The following is a 14,326-nucleotide window of genomic DNA, read 5'->3' as shown; positions in this document are numbered from 1 at the left end:
TTTGAGTTCAGTAGGCCTTGGACTGGGCAGCCCAGGTGCATCATATGTTACAAGGCTTTTGAAAGTGCTGGGGGAGAGTAAAATTCAGTCCAAAATCTTCTGGAATTACATAGTAGACTTGGATGAATGCTTACACCTGTATTGCACAGTTTAAACCAAACATGGAGGGATAGACTAGCTGCAAAGTTTGGACCAGTTATCACAGGAGTTTCTGAACAATTTGAAGTTTTCTCATTGAAGTAGTAGTACTTGATTATTCAGGTCATATTTTTTTCTGCTGTTAAACTGAACATGCCAAGATAAATGTAGTGGTATGACAAAAATGCCGTTAAGCAATGTGGTATAAAGGAAAATATTTTTTTATCGTTGTGATAAAATATTATAAATTTTTATATAGCTATATTCATGGTACTTTGTAGTATCTGACTGCAGTGTATAAACTGTAGAATTCTTGCATTTGAAAGGTGAGAAATGAGAGTTGGCATTCTTGAGTTTTTGAAGCATGTTGACTGAAGCAATATTGGTGACAATTGACTGGAAATGTGTACTCTAGAGAAACTGTTTTTAAAATAAGATCTCTAAATTTCTGTATAAATGTTCCCAATAACAAATGATGAGCATGAATGTGTATTCTTAATACAAACGTGTAGCAGTTTGTTCCGTAAAACTGACTTTTCACTTAAATGTCAGTGGAGGACTACACTGTTAATGTACACATGCCTTTAAGAATAGTAGAACTGATAAATTACAATAAGAAGTTTCTCTGGTAGCCTTCATAGATATTTAAAGTGTTTTTTGAAAATAGTGGAATGTAGAATGCTGATGCTGCTGTAGGCAGGTTCTCATCTCCCCCTGTATGGGATCTTGTACCACCTTCTTAAAAATCTTTGATGCGAGTTGGATTTAGTAATTGTGAAACAAGTGTGAGCAAGTAAAAGAATATTGATCTTCTGATATAAACTTTGATTAGCCAAGGCATTTAAGTATTTTGAGTTGTTTTTCTGGAAGAGTTAGAAGTTTCTGAAATTTTTGCGTGGTTCCTTCTTATATTCTAGCTCTAAACTCTTGCTCGTAAGCATTGTGACTAAAGTGTGTTCTGGAAGGCTTCCTTTGGAGGCTGCTTTCACCACAGCGTTTTAATAAAGCATTGATTTCAGGCATATTAAAACACAACAAAGGATAACTGAACTATAGTCATAGATGCTAGTTGGAACCCATCTAACTAATCCAATACTCTTTACAGCCCATTTTTCTTTCCATTTGATACCCGTCAAATGCTGTTTTATGTAACTGCTTTTGATCGTGATCGAGCCATGCAAAGACTACTGGATACCAATCCAGAAATCAATCAATCGGATTCTCAGGATAGCAGAGTGGCACCACGACTGGACAGGAAAAAAGTAGGTATATCTTGTTTCAAAACAGAATGAGTGATCTGTTTGGTTTTAGATTGTTTTTAAGAATATCATTGTGAGCAAGACTTGCTTGTAAAACTTCAGGTTTTGATAGTATATACTGATGTAAGGGGAGGTTTGTTGTGACTCATTTAAAAGCTGCTGAGTAGCAAGCACAGTGTGTGCCAGGAGGTGGCACCAGGGGCTAGAGCATGCCACGCTGCTTTCTCACATCCTGCTTAATTTTGAGTTGGAAGTCTTTACCCAGTTTGTGCAACTATACTTCAAGAATGGTTGCATTAGTGATACTCTCAATATATTAGCTTGTAGGCATCTGTTCTGTTTTATGTAGAATTTAAAAAGATTTCAAGCAATAGGATTTAGACTTGTAAGTGTTACCCGAGTAAACAAAAAAATTGCCTTGTGTTCTGGGAGGCTGTTAAACCTCCTACCACAACATGATAAAACTAAGCTGTGACTGCTTTAAATTGAGAGAGTCTTGGGTGTCTGCATTGAGTCTACAGAGATGTTTTCTTAACTGTATAGTGTAGATCTGCTATATGGTCTTGAATACCTCTGGGGGCAAAAAAGATGACACATGAGAATCTAGTTTAACTAGAATATAGCTTCCAGCATGTAGAGATCCCAGTGCTGTTGTAGTTTTTTTGGTGTGGTTTGGGTTTTTTTGGTTGGATGTTTCTTTTGTTTTTTGAAACCTTCCACTTTCCCTGCTAGAGAATCCCCAGAGGCAGGGTATAAGATTACTCCTTTAGGTTGGTGGATTTTTGGCATCTTTCTTCTGTGTTTTTCTTCTCCACATATTAGGTCAAGGTATGTAATGCCACATGACAACACTTCTCTGCTATGTTATAGTCCTACTGCCAGTTTCTTGGCAAGAGTAGTACCTAGTAGTTATAGAAATGTAAGGCATTGGTTTTTCATTTTATATCAAACACTTTAATTCTAGTCAGTTTTCATATAGAAGCAAGAATTATTTTATCAAAGTATAAGCTTACAAGTTGTTGAACTGTGGAACTATTAGCATGGGGTGGAAAAAATTGCATAACTAATATTTTTCCTGTTGTAACTGCCTTGGGAGCTGTGACTTACAGACATAATTTCACTACTTAAAACTTCTCTAATGTGTAGCGCACTGTGAACAGAGATGAGCTGTTGAAACAGGCAGAATCTGTGATGCAGGATCTAGGCAGTTCAAGAGCCATGTTGGAAATCCAGTATGAGAATGAAGTAAGTAATATCAATGCAGTCTAATTTAACCCCTTTTTACTGAAGATTAATACAAAAAAAATCTACAGCTTTTTCTCGAGTGACTCGGTCAGATTCTTGGTCCTTCCCATTGCTGGAGCCACAAATTTTATCTATTAATTATCCCTAATCAACTTGGTTGTGATTTCTGGTTGCTAGGAAAAACTTTTCTGACCTACTAAATTTCATAATCAGTCTTATTCTGCACAGCACACTTTTTCTAACTCTAAACAAACAGCTGTGTGTATTTCCTCTATAATATAATCATTAGGTGGCTAATACTTTCATTCTGCTATTATTCCCTCTGATATGTGGTCTTTCCAAGCTGTCTCAGTTGTGTTGTAAATGTTGGCATAGTTAGGTTCTCTGGATGCTTTCTTTTTTGCAAGTTGTCTTTATACCCAATGTTGCATTATATTTCTCAGGTTAAGTAAAGATTTTGATATTTGAACTGACCTAATCGACTATTTATTTATTTATTCATTCATTTATCTCGTTCCCCCTCCTCTCCCCACACCCTCCCTCCCCCTGAAGGTTGGCACAGGTCTAGGCCCCACGCTAGAGTTCTATGCACTTGTATCTCAGGAACTACAGAGAGCAGACTTAGGCCTTTGGAGGGGAGAAGAAGTGACTTTAGCCAATCCAAAAGGTAAACGTTTTGCTACCTAAACTATCAATATTGTTCTAATATTGAATCGATTTTAAGTTGACTTTAATTACGTGAATGGCTTTGAAGGAGCACCATGGTTTGTGGTTAGTGATACATGCCTTGTGATAGTGTGTGGTTGTCTTTGTGGGTTTCTTTAATTCTGTAAGAAGCTTTATGTTATGGTTATCTGATAGTGTCATTCCAGATGCAAGTTTGAAAGCAACTAAGCAGTGCATGTATTGAACAAACGCGGTTTTTTTCTTTCTTCCTCAACAGGAAGCCAGGAAGGTACCAAGTACATCCATAACCTTCAAGGCCTTTTTGCACTTCCTTTTGGTAGAACAGCCAAGCCAGCTCACATTGCAAAAGTTAAAATGAAGTTCCGCTTTCTGGGAAAACTAATGGCCAAGGCAATCATGGATTTTAGACTGGTGAGAATGAAATGGATAATGTGAATCTGAAGGGTTAAATTTAACTTCTGGCTCTGACTCTGAGGGAAAAAAAATAGCATCAAGAGTTGCATGGAATTAGTTTCTATTCTAGCAATTCGGGGGGAGGGGGGAGAGGGATGCAGCTGAACTTTTGAGGGGGGGAAGAGGGCAGTGTATGTTAAAGATCTTTACAATGGCTTTTGTGACCATAGTGAAGAAGGGAAAAGCTATTGCCTGCCATGTGTTGCAATCTCTCTGATCTTTTTTTCAAGATCATTGTGGGCTGCTTATTCCAGTTGAGAAGTTGCTGATTGCTCTAATGTATGTGCACTAGGCAGTCAGTTGTGTTTTCTCGGGTAAAACCACTCAAGACATGGTATTTTGGCATGTGCCAGAGCTATGATTTAGTAAATAATATTCTAGATCTAATGTAAGAGAGAAAACAGTGAAAGGTACAAAAGTTTTGGAAGATAGTTGAGTACTAAATATCTTGATTTCCAGGTGGACCTTCCTCTTGGACTTCCTTTTTATAAGTGGATGCTACGACAGGAAACTTCCTTAACATCACATGATTTGTTCAGTATTGATCCAGTAGTAGCCAAATCAATATATCATCTTGAAGATATTGTAAGACAAAAGAAAAGACTTGAACAGGACAAAACACAGGTGGGAAAGTAACCCTAAGAATGGAAGAGTGCATCTTCACACACGTTTGGATTTTATGAACTAGCCATAATTTGAGAGTGTATGGTAGTGCTTAATACTGATGGTAATAGTGGTGATTACTTCTTTCTAATAAAAGGGGTAGTTTTAAAATCAGTGGCAATTGTAACATGGTATTTGTGATGAGACTCGTAACAGTAGAAATTTATTATGGGATTCTTCTGTGGGATTAAACACGGGCTAGAAATGGCTAAAACTGCCAGGTGTTTGCCTAAGGTAACTTCTGGTTTTGGTTCGCTTTGGAAAAAAAAAAACCTAACCAACTTTACTATTGGAGAAAAAAATTCTATCCTTGATTTTTGAGCATTCAAAAAGTTTAGGTTGTTTTATTAGTTGGTTTAGTCAAATCTTCAGGTTTTCTTAGAAGTGCCTTTTTGTACGTTTTTTTCCTCTGACACTGAAGAGCTTTATGCTGAACTGGTGTAAACTGGCTTCATATGTGAGCATACAGGTTCTTGTATAGATACAGAAGAGTCTTAATTTTTCAAGGTTATTCACTTGCAGAGTAGTGATAAAAGGTCTCTGGCATGCATGCTCTTTCTAGCATCCAATGTTAATAGATGGTAGGTGGTAATAACCTAATTTATACTCTTAATACATCTGCTTTGTTACTAGTGAAATTATTGCAAGCCTGTGGGCCTTTGTTCCTCTTCACCTCACTGTCTCACTCTCTCTCCTTGATCACCGCTTTTAATTTCCCAACAAGAGTTTGAAAAACCTGAAACCTGGTGGATGAAAGCTGAAAAATGTCAGTATGCATGCCAAATATGTATGCCATTAACTACTCTAAGGAAAAAACATAGCCTAAGAGCCTTAGCATATTACACATACCCTTCTCTTGCAGTAGTATTTTCCTAAACAAATATTGTGCAAGAAGTTAAAGCAATTCTGAAATGACTAGAAAAAAAGTGTAGTGTTATGATCTGTCAAGTTTATCATTAAGATAGTTTATTTGGTTTGCTTGGTTTACTGTTATGTATGAAAAATACAGAAAGAAAGCAAGGAGTACTGTAACAGTATTAATAGTAATATTATTATAGAAATGTTTACTTAGTCAAAACTACTTTAGAAGTCATGACTTTTGGATAAGTTAATGTGAACGAATTGTTCTCACTGGTTTTTACTTAAAATTTTTTTAGACCAAAGAAAGTCTACAGTATGCATTGGAGGCTCTGACTATGAATGGCTGCTCAGTGGAAGACCTAGGGCTGGACTTCACACTTCCTGGGTTTCCTAATATAGAACTGAAAAAAGGTGGAAAAGATATACCGGTCACCATCCACAACTTAGAGGAGTATCTCAGAGTACGTAAAAGCAAAGACTAAAACTTTCTCTATTCTTGCTCCCAAGGAGCTTGTTTCCATCTGTATTTCAGTTCATTCTAGTCAACTGGGCACAGTAGTAATTTTCCTACTGATTGCTTCTCTTCTGCACTAGTTTATCACTACAGAAAGACAATCTAGTCAGCACACCTGACTTGAAAATTTTACAGTAAAGAAGTCTGGTTTATAGTTGATAAAGTCATCAGAAGTATGGGGTTTTTTGGATAAATATGTAGTAAGTGCAGTAATTTGAGCTGTGGACTTTTAGAATCCTTTTAACAAGTTTCCACATTGAGGTATGATAATTAATTTGTTTGCAACACTGATTTAGCACCTGCTATCCACACTTCAGTGGCCTGTGAACTGTTATAGTAATAGTGAAATTTTTTTCAGTCAGAATTAAGAAAACATCAGTTCAGTTGTGAGTTAAGATTAGAACAGTAGTGTTTCTCAAAACCAAAAAGCAACTGATCACACAAAGACACACAAGCAACCCACCTCAACCATTACAAAATAAGGTAAGGAACAGAAAACAAAACAAGTGCAATAATAAGTTGAAAGTACAACTGCATATTGATTTATTCCTATGTCAGAAGGGACATAAAACCTAGCAAAACAGAAGGTTAATACTGCTGAGCAAAGGTAGGAAACTGTTTCTGTATAAGGAAGTGTTAAGGCGAAATTGTTAAAAACAGTCTGGAAGACATAAGGAAAGGCAGGAAGAATGCAATATTATCCCATAAACTCACGAGTAGGATGGAGGTAAGAATGACTGATTGCATCATGGAAGAAGTCATTATTCCAGCTCCTGAATAATAAATTTTCTGACAGGCTAGTCTGCTGCCAATGACACTGTGAGGACTGTTAAGATTTTCAAATGCTGATGAGAAATATATCTGATGTTTTGGTAGGAATGATTCAGTAAGGGGCATATAAGCTCTTGGATATCAACTGAGAACTTTGCAAGTAACTCTAATCGTTACAACCGAATATTGAGCAGTTGCTGTTCATCTTCCAGAATCATCTTCCAATCGGTTCTTGTGCACATATTTAGTTCTTGTATCTTTGTTGAAAGCAAATTCTGCTAGTAAATATCACTTGCACAGTTGAAGGTATTTGGATATAAAGATGTTTGCAGACTTACAGAAGGGCTGTGCCAACAACCATCATTCATCAGAAACAGTATTTGCAGCCTCTGTTTATTGAGGGAAGCTGAGCAAGGTTGCTTTCAAGTCTGATTTTCATACAGCTTGCAGTCACATTTTTTTTCATGTGGTTAACGTATCGGGTATCTGATACACTGAGAGAGGCTTATGGGCATCTCAAATGTCCTCTAGTTGTCCTGTTGCAAGCCTCTGGCATGGTAAAGGAGCAGCAGATCACTACAGAAAGCTTGCTCTCTGCGTCTTTCTAAACAACTTTTGGGACTATTTTCTTGAAAGGGCAACGATGCAATTTTTCTATCCTTGTCTTTATATTCCTGCCTTATAGAGAAGACTTTAAACTATATCTCAGTGATTAGCATTACAAACTTGATGTCAAGGAAATAGAAGAGATTCCAGAAAGAAAATTAGTGTCCTCTGTATCACAAGTATGATGAATTGCACTTTAGAAACAGTGTATTTATCAGCTAGCCTGTACAGTTCCCTGTGGGTCGGCTGCTCTGCTTTTGAAAATGTCATTTTCATTAAAATGTTGTGTGTGGATTACCATTAAGAGTAGTTTATAAAGCTTGAATATCCTGCTGTTACTATTCATGCCTCTACTGCAGTCATTCCACTCACCCCACACCCCCCGCCCCTGCCACGGATGGTTCCCACAGGAGCTATCTTTATCAGAAAGTAGAACCATTTCAGCTACCAGTATAGTGAAAGACTTCATTCTTTCTCCCTGCCCCCTTCTCCCCTGTACTGTGAAAAAGGAGGCCAGCTTGCTTGTTCTAAATCTGTGGACAAAAAATTCCGTTTTTTTGCCTAGCAATTTGATCTCCTTTTTGAATCCACAGGAATACAGTGCAGCTTATTTTGCCACACACTCCTGGTCGTAAAAAGTAATCACAATTCTAAATAAGCAACGCTGCTGCTAGGATAGCCATAGAGTATTCTGCGTTACAGAACAGCCTTCTGTGCTGCTGATGTTCACTAGCTTCCTCTTCAGTATTACAGCCTGATGTGTGAAGGTAGGGGTATCTTACCTTAAATTCAATGCCTAACTCCTTTATCGGAAAGCTTATCAACAGATCCTAATAGACTTTCATATCTGAGAGCTTTCTGGAACAAGTAACTCTTCAATTATTGGGAAAGGGTTAAATATTTAGTTCAGGAGTCCAGCAGTATCGATGAGGTTTTTAATCATTTTCAGATGCATCCATAGATGTCTCTAAGCTTTTCTCAGCATTCCAGGTCAGAGCTTTTAACACATCTAAAAGCTAGTAGCTGTGTGTTGACAATGTATCTTCTACAGCCAGCCTTCATTTCCTGCTAGAGCTGAGGGATATCCAAGGCAAGTGTAATCATCAGTGGCACTAACTGACAAAAGAATCTGAACTTGGCATGCAATATGCCATGTATAATATATTTTTTAATTTAGTGGAGAAATACTTGGCTGCAGGAGATTTAAAAGAAACTTGGTCTTGCTTGTGTCATGTCCTTTTCCTTCCCCCTGGTGATCGTTCTTCCAGTATGTGCTGCCCACTTTGAAAGGTGAGTTTAGTCCTGAGGGAGTAACTGCAGATACAAAATCAAAACAAAAAAACCCACCAGACACTAAAGGCTTACTGTCTTACTGTTGTTTGCCTTATGATTCCTAACCAAATCCCAGTAACATGAAATGATGCCATTTCTCTTTCCCATATATCCTTCTAATAAGCTTTTAAATATAGCAAAACCACTAAAGTTACTTTTTGTAACAATGTATTAGAAAAAGGACCTATATATTTCCATGGGGAAAGTAATATAATACTGCCTGTGATGCCCTAAGGATTTCTGTTTCAGTTGCTGAATTTTAAATGGATATCCATATACACAGAGAACACCTGTGTTAGGCTTCTAAAAACACCTAATAAATGTTTAATTTGTTTTAAAATATTTTGTTAAATAGATTCAGTTTAACCAGCTATTCTGAATTGCACATATTAACCTTGTTATATCAAAAATAAAGGCCATTATGTTTAAATTCTGCATGAGTTGCATGCTTAGTGGTCTAAATATGGGGTTGTTTGGCAAAAGTCATTTGGGGTTCAATTTGCAATGACAGGCTACGTGACAGAATTGTAAAGGAACCCCAACAAATGCTGTCTGTTGCATTGCAGCAGGACTGCACTTTACACACATGCAGCAGTATGAGCTTATGAATTAAGGCAGGGTGAGGCAAGGCTGTGGATGGAGCAGCTCCATGAATCAAAGTTCAAACACTGCCACAACTACAGTGACCATAGGGCTAGGCTTCTGCAGGTTTTTTCTGCAGCTGTAGGCTTTTGTACAGTAGCGATCATTCCATGCTTCTTTTGTTCAAATGACTTTTTTTTTTTTTTTTTTTTTCTCCTCCTCCCTCCCTGCAGTTGGTTATATTCTGGGCACTAAATGAAGGTGTTGCCAGACAGTTTGACTCATTCAGAGATGGATTTGAATCAGTCTTCCCCCTCAGTCATCTTCAGTACTTCTATCCTGAGGAGGTTGGTAAACGTGTTTTTGCCGATTCTTTTATAACCTTGTATCTGTATGTGTGGATAGTCTGAACTGGGTGCAGTGCATTTTTGACGGTCTGATTACATTACGTGTCTGATGCATGTTAGTAAAACTTGATGTCCTTTAAATTGCATACTTAGTTTTCTGTGTTCGGTGGTTATTTGATGCTTTTATCATGAACAGCTCAGTTTTCTTTAAGACTCAGTGTATCCAGCTTTTCTGGGTAGTCCTTAAATTTATATATGTAGGCTCTCTATTGGTATGGATACTTTAATTCCTTGTATTGCAGTACCTCATAGTAGCTATAGACACAGACATGGATGCTACCTGGACAGTCTATTAAAAAAACATTTTAGTTCTTTAATGAAGCTTTAGACAGTAAGAGGAAATTCAGATAGAGGGGTGAAGAATAAGGATAGTTGGTCTTGTTCTCGCCACCCACTATATCAATTTCCTTGTAAAATTCTTACATTTTTAAGTGGGCTGAATTGAGACACAATTATGGTTGTCTGGACTAGAAGAGAGAACGTTTTATTACTCTACCTTTAGGAAGTTTATTTGAAGACTGTACCTTGAAGGGATTTGTTTACCTTCATAAACTTATACCTTTAACTTCATGAAAAAATGTTAAGCATGCTCTGAAGGAGTATGTTAGCCAAGCCATTGTGTCACTCCCTTGTTCTTGACGCTTTGTGATATGAGTCTCTTAAAGCTGAGATCTGTAACTGCTCATAGTGATTCTTCTTTGTGCCTCTGTTGGTGCTGCTTTTTAAAAGTATCACTACCTTTTTTTCGGCAATGAATTTAAGGCTAGTAAAAATGGCAGATTATTCTAGTTTCTCTGGTGTTTTACCCATTCTTCTCTGTTTTGTGGCATACGTGATGCTGTTCTTCTGTCCTGTTGTTGTTTGGCATGGTTTGATGCCTACTTCTGCTTGGGAACTTGAAAATACAGACACTAGTCTATTGCTAATCTATTAATACACTTGATCAAAATTAAATCATAGAGGTAGTGAGAGAGATCCTATACCTTTCCCGTGGTGGAATACATGTGTGTGATCTCATGTTCCATTGCTGATAGCTATCCAGCCATTTGAACCTTTTTACAAACCTTTTGTAAACTATTATAAAGAGCTGGTAAAATTCTTTTGCTCATGAACAGAACAGCTAGGTGTGTCAAAATTACAGTTTTATTGAAATGGGGCTTTACAGCTGCTTCTGTAGCATAGAAGGATGCCCTTAGAAGTGCTCAGTGTTTTGGCTGTAGCCTGTCATCTCTGCTTGCCCGAATGCATAGAAGTAACAGGCAAAAGAATTTAAGTACAAAACTGCTATTTGACAGATCCATCTTTGTCTAATGATTATTTTTTCTCCCTTTATAAGAAGAGCTCAGAACTCTAAAAAGCAAGTGTAAACACTTTATTCTTCCCATTTCCCTAGATTTCTTTAAAATGCTGAGATTTCCAAAAAGTTAAGGCACTTTTGGTTCTCCAGTGTAAATTGCTTGTTAGGACTGTCTCTAGAGCTGTGTTCAGCTTCTCATGTGGTAGTGAATTGTGTGCAAAGGCAGATTCAGCAGATGAGGCTGTCACTGCGATGAAGCTATTGCAGTCAAAGAATTTGGGAGGATTATTTGGGGTGACTGAGACTGTTTTGCAGCAAACCTTTCCAGAAAGTAGAACGCTGTAACAGTAGTCAGGATGGACAGTACTTGTTCTGCCTCAGGTTACAAAGGGGAAAACTTACTTCCTTATTTTTTAACTTTATAGTTGGAGCAGCTGTTGTGCGGCAGTAAAACAGACACTTGGGATGCAAAGACTTTAATGGAATGTTGCAGGCCAGATCACGGTTATACACATGACAGGTAATACGGTGGTGGTGTTTAAGAAATAAATACTAGCACTAGAAAAATATGTATTTAATCTTGAATGTAATTTTATTTTTTGATATATATAATGAATGTAACTGTAGCTTGAATAACAGTATATGAAACTAATTTGAAAATATTCATACTGCACTGAATGTGAAACTGATGCAATTATTTTAACTATAAACAAAATGAAAGTTTGCTTTTTTCCCTCCTTAGTCGAGCAGTGAAGTATCTCTTTGAAATTCTCAGTAGCTTTGATAGTGAGCAGCAAAGACTGTTTCTTCAGTTTGTGACGGGTAGCCCCAGACTGCCTGTAGGAGGTAGGTTTTGTTCATTACGTATTGCTGTATATGAAGTCAGTGTTATTTCTGCTTTTCAGAATAAGTGGATTATTTCAGTATAGGAAAAAAATACTTTGTATTTTAGAGGTTGTTTGATGTTATTAGTTTCAGAAGTGGTGGGGTAGTCTTCAAGTAGAATTCTCGTAAGTTTTGTGTTGATCTCATGATGCTTCATTCAGTTGACTCTTTTCAGGTTTAATTTATGTTACCAGATAACTTATTGGAAGGCAAAAAGTAGTTCAAAACTTAAAAAAAAAAAAAGGGGGGGGGGGAAACCACCCTGAAAACCTGTAATACTTTATTCCTTGGCTAGAAGTGCATTAAGTTATTATTCCTTGGCTAGAAGTGCATTAAGTTATGACAACAACAGCGTGATACATTGCTACCTGAAAACAATAATCTCCTGTCTGGAAAGGAGACAATACTAGCATAGCGATAAACATTTTCCTGTGTTCTCAGCTGAATGCTTTGCTAGTAAAACCAGAATTTATGCATCTGTTCTGTTACTTCTGTTCTTTGGGGTTTGGGGGAAAGAGTTGATTAAAAAAAAAATAAAAAAAATTTAGAGTTTTTTTGTGGAGAGGTGATGCAGACGGGATTAGGGTTAGGAGTGTAAAAACCTTAGCTGAAGTAAAAAAACTAGGTACCACGGTCATAGATTATTTCTGAGAATCTTAGAAAATGTGCATGTAACAAACAAACTCTTAAAAAAGACCAAACCAAAACTATTACAACCATAATGCTTTTTATACATGCAGAGAACAGAATTAGAAGTAGATGTGTCTAGCTTATTTCTTTTTTTTTCTAACTCATCTTGGAAAACTAATCTACAGACAGGATTTTAAGTAGTTTTTACCTTGCTACATGGCCTTATTAAGCCATATTCTAAACAGACTTCTTAATCTCCATTTTTAAAAGTTGCGAGATACACGATTCTGTCACTGTTGGATGTCTACAGTATTAACTGTGGGTTTTCAGGGCGAACAACCTGATTCTGAATGCTGTTTCTCATTTACAGGCTTTCGAAGTTTGAATCCTCCCTTGACAATTGTACGCAAGACATTTGAGTCGACAGAGAATCCAGATGATTTCTTACCCTCAGTAATGACTTGTGTGAACTATCTCAAATTGCCGGACTATTCAACTATTGAGATAATGCGTGAAAAACTCTTGATAGCTGCGAGAGAAGGGCAGCAGTCATTCCATCTTTCCTGATCACAATGAAAAATGCAATGTCTGCCTGTTACAGCAAAAGAGAAACTCTTGATTCTTTTCTAAATATATCACCTGAGTCAAGGAAACGTGTTACGCCTTCTTGTTGTAGAATAACGGCTTGCAGATTATAAACAAAGACACTTGGTTGATATTCATTAAAGGCCCCTATGGACTTAAAGTGATCAGGCCCTAAAAGTTGTTGTGACAAGGTTTCTTTAGCAAGTTCTTGTTTAAATTATCATTTATTTGATGAGTGAAGTTTTTAACTTGCTTTGCTGTGTGAAATTTAAAAAGGGATGTTTTTCCAGGCTGGAACAATAAATGTCGCTGTGCAGTTTAATACTGGGCTGTGTGTATCCATCTAGCTAAGTCTGAAGTTTTTCCTCCAAAGACAACTTTTGTACATAAGTACAGAAATTAAAGTACAGAAATTAAATTACACCATGTATTTGATGAATCTAGTTTAGTAGACTAGTTCTGTGTACCCTCACCTGCCTCTAATTTTACCCATCCTCATGTATCGTCTGATGTGCAATTCACTTGGTTCTTTTTGTGTGCAACATTCAACAATTGTTATGTTTTGGTTAGCACGGGCATTTATCTGCTCCGTGCCTCTTTCTCTGATTAAGATAATTTAAATTTTACTGAAATCAAATATATATTGTCAATATAATTCAGCCTTTGTAACTAGGTAGAACCTTTCTTATAGCATAGTTTTACTGTAGTGGTAGGATATAATGGCGACAGTCTTTACCAGTCAACGCTCTAGAGCTGTTTACACAGTGATTCAGGCAGCAAAAGCCTCTTACTAGAGGCTAGAAAGAATTATTTCTTTTACGTAGTTGAAGTCCACAGCTTGGGCTGGCCAGTGTGTATTGTGGTAAGGCCAGAGCATTTTGAATTGATGTAAAGTTTTTTAAAAGGAAAATTAGTTGTTTCATTCCCTGTTTGAGTAAACAGTTTTCTTGTTCCTGATCTAAGTTCCTGGTTACTTTTGTAGCTTTTTCTTTGTTTTTTTCTTTTTTTTTCTTTTTTTTTTTTTTTTTTTTTCTCCCCAGCACTAGCTTGGAACAAACAGTTCAGCCTTTGTCTTTCGACACAGATAAAGCACCTGTAAGCAATGCTCTGTCCAACTGTTTTATGTGCTGATTTCTCAAATCTGCAATAATTTACTTCATCAGGTTAATGTTTTTACCTGAATATAAATAAAAAAGTTTGCTTCACCTTTTTGTTCATAGTTTTGTACTGTATGCATAAAGTTCAATTGTGTAAATTATTCTAATGCAAGTAAATCGTCCTAAATCTACTTGGCTAACAGCCTGCAACTTGTGGATGATTTACTACTAAAACAAGACCTTTTAAGACCTCCAACTCAGAGGGAAATTTTTTCCTTTCTATGGGTTCAAAAAATGGGCAATTACAAATATTC

The 14,326-nt window shown here is 36.9% G+C and overlaps 1 protein-coding gene across 10 annotated transcripts in view; it reads left to right on the top strand.

Moving 5' to 3' along the window:
- TRIP12 (thyroid hormone receptor interactor 12) overlaps nucleotides 1–14,120 on the top strand; it is a 79,575-nt gene extending 65,455 nt beyond the window's left edge. For all 10 annotated transcript variants that reach the window (XM_055724016.1, XM_055724014.1, XM_055724011.1 and 7 more), the window contains 10 exons: nucleotides 1,244–1,400; nucleotides 2,544–2,642; nucleotides 3,195–3,309; nucleotides 3,586–3,740; nucleotides 4,242–4,406; nucleotides 5,603–5,767; nucleotides 9,345–9,458; nucleotides 11,241–11,335; nucleotides 11,558–11,661; nucleotides 12,701–14,120. In XM_055724016.1, the coding sequence (XP_055579991.1) occupies nucleotides 1,244–1,400; nucleotides 2,544–2,642; nucleotides 3,195–3,309; nucleotides 3,586–3,740; nucleotides 4,242–4,406; nucleotides 5,603–5,767; nucleotides 9,345–9,458; nucleotides 11,241–11,335; nucleotides 11,558–11,661; nucleotides 12,701–12,897 (1,366 nt within the window). In that variant the 3' untranslated portion in view covers nucleotides 12,898–14,120. The remainder of the gene's footprint in view (nucleotides 1–1,243; nucleotides 1,401–2,543; nucleotides 2,643–3,194; nucleotides 3,310–3,585; nucleotides 3,741–4,241; nucleotides 4,407–5,602; nucleotides 5,768–9,344; nucleotides 9,459–11,240; nucleotides 11,336–11,557; nucleotides 11,662–12,700) is intronic.
- The last annotated feature ends 206 nt before the right edge of the window (nucleotides 14,121–14,326 follow it).

Source organism: Falco cherrug, chromosome 11 (genome assembly GCF_023634085.1).
Source record: "Falco cherrug isolate bFalChe1 chromosome 11, bFalChe1.pri, whole genome shotgun sequence".
Lineage (NCBI taxonomy): Eukaryota > Metazoa > Chordata > Aves > Falconiformes > Falconidae > Falco > Falco cherrug.
Note: the sequence above shows the minus strand (reverse complement) of the source record. Positions and strands in the feature narration are given on the sequence as shown.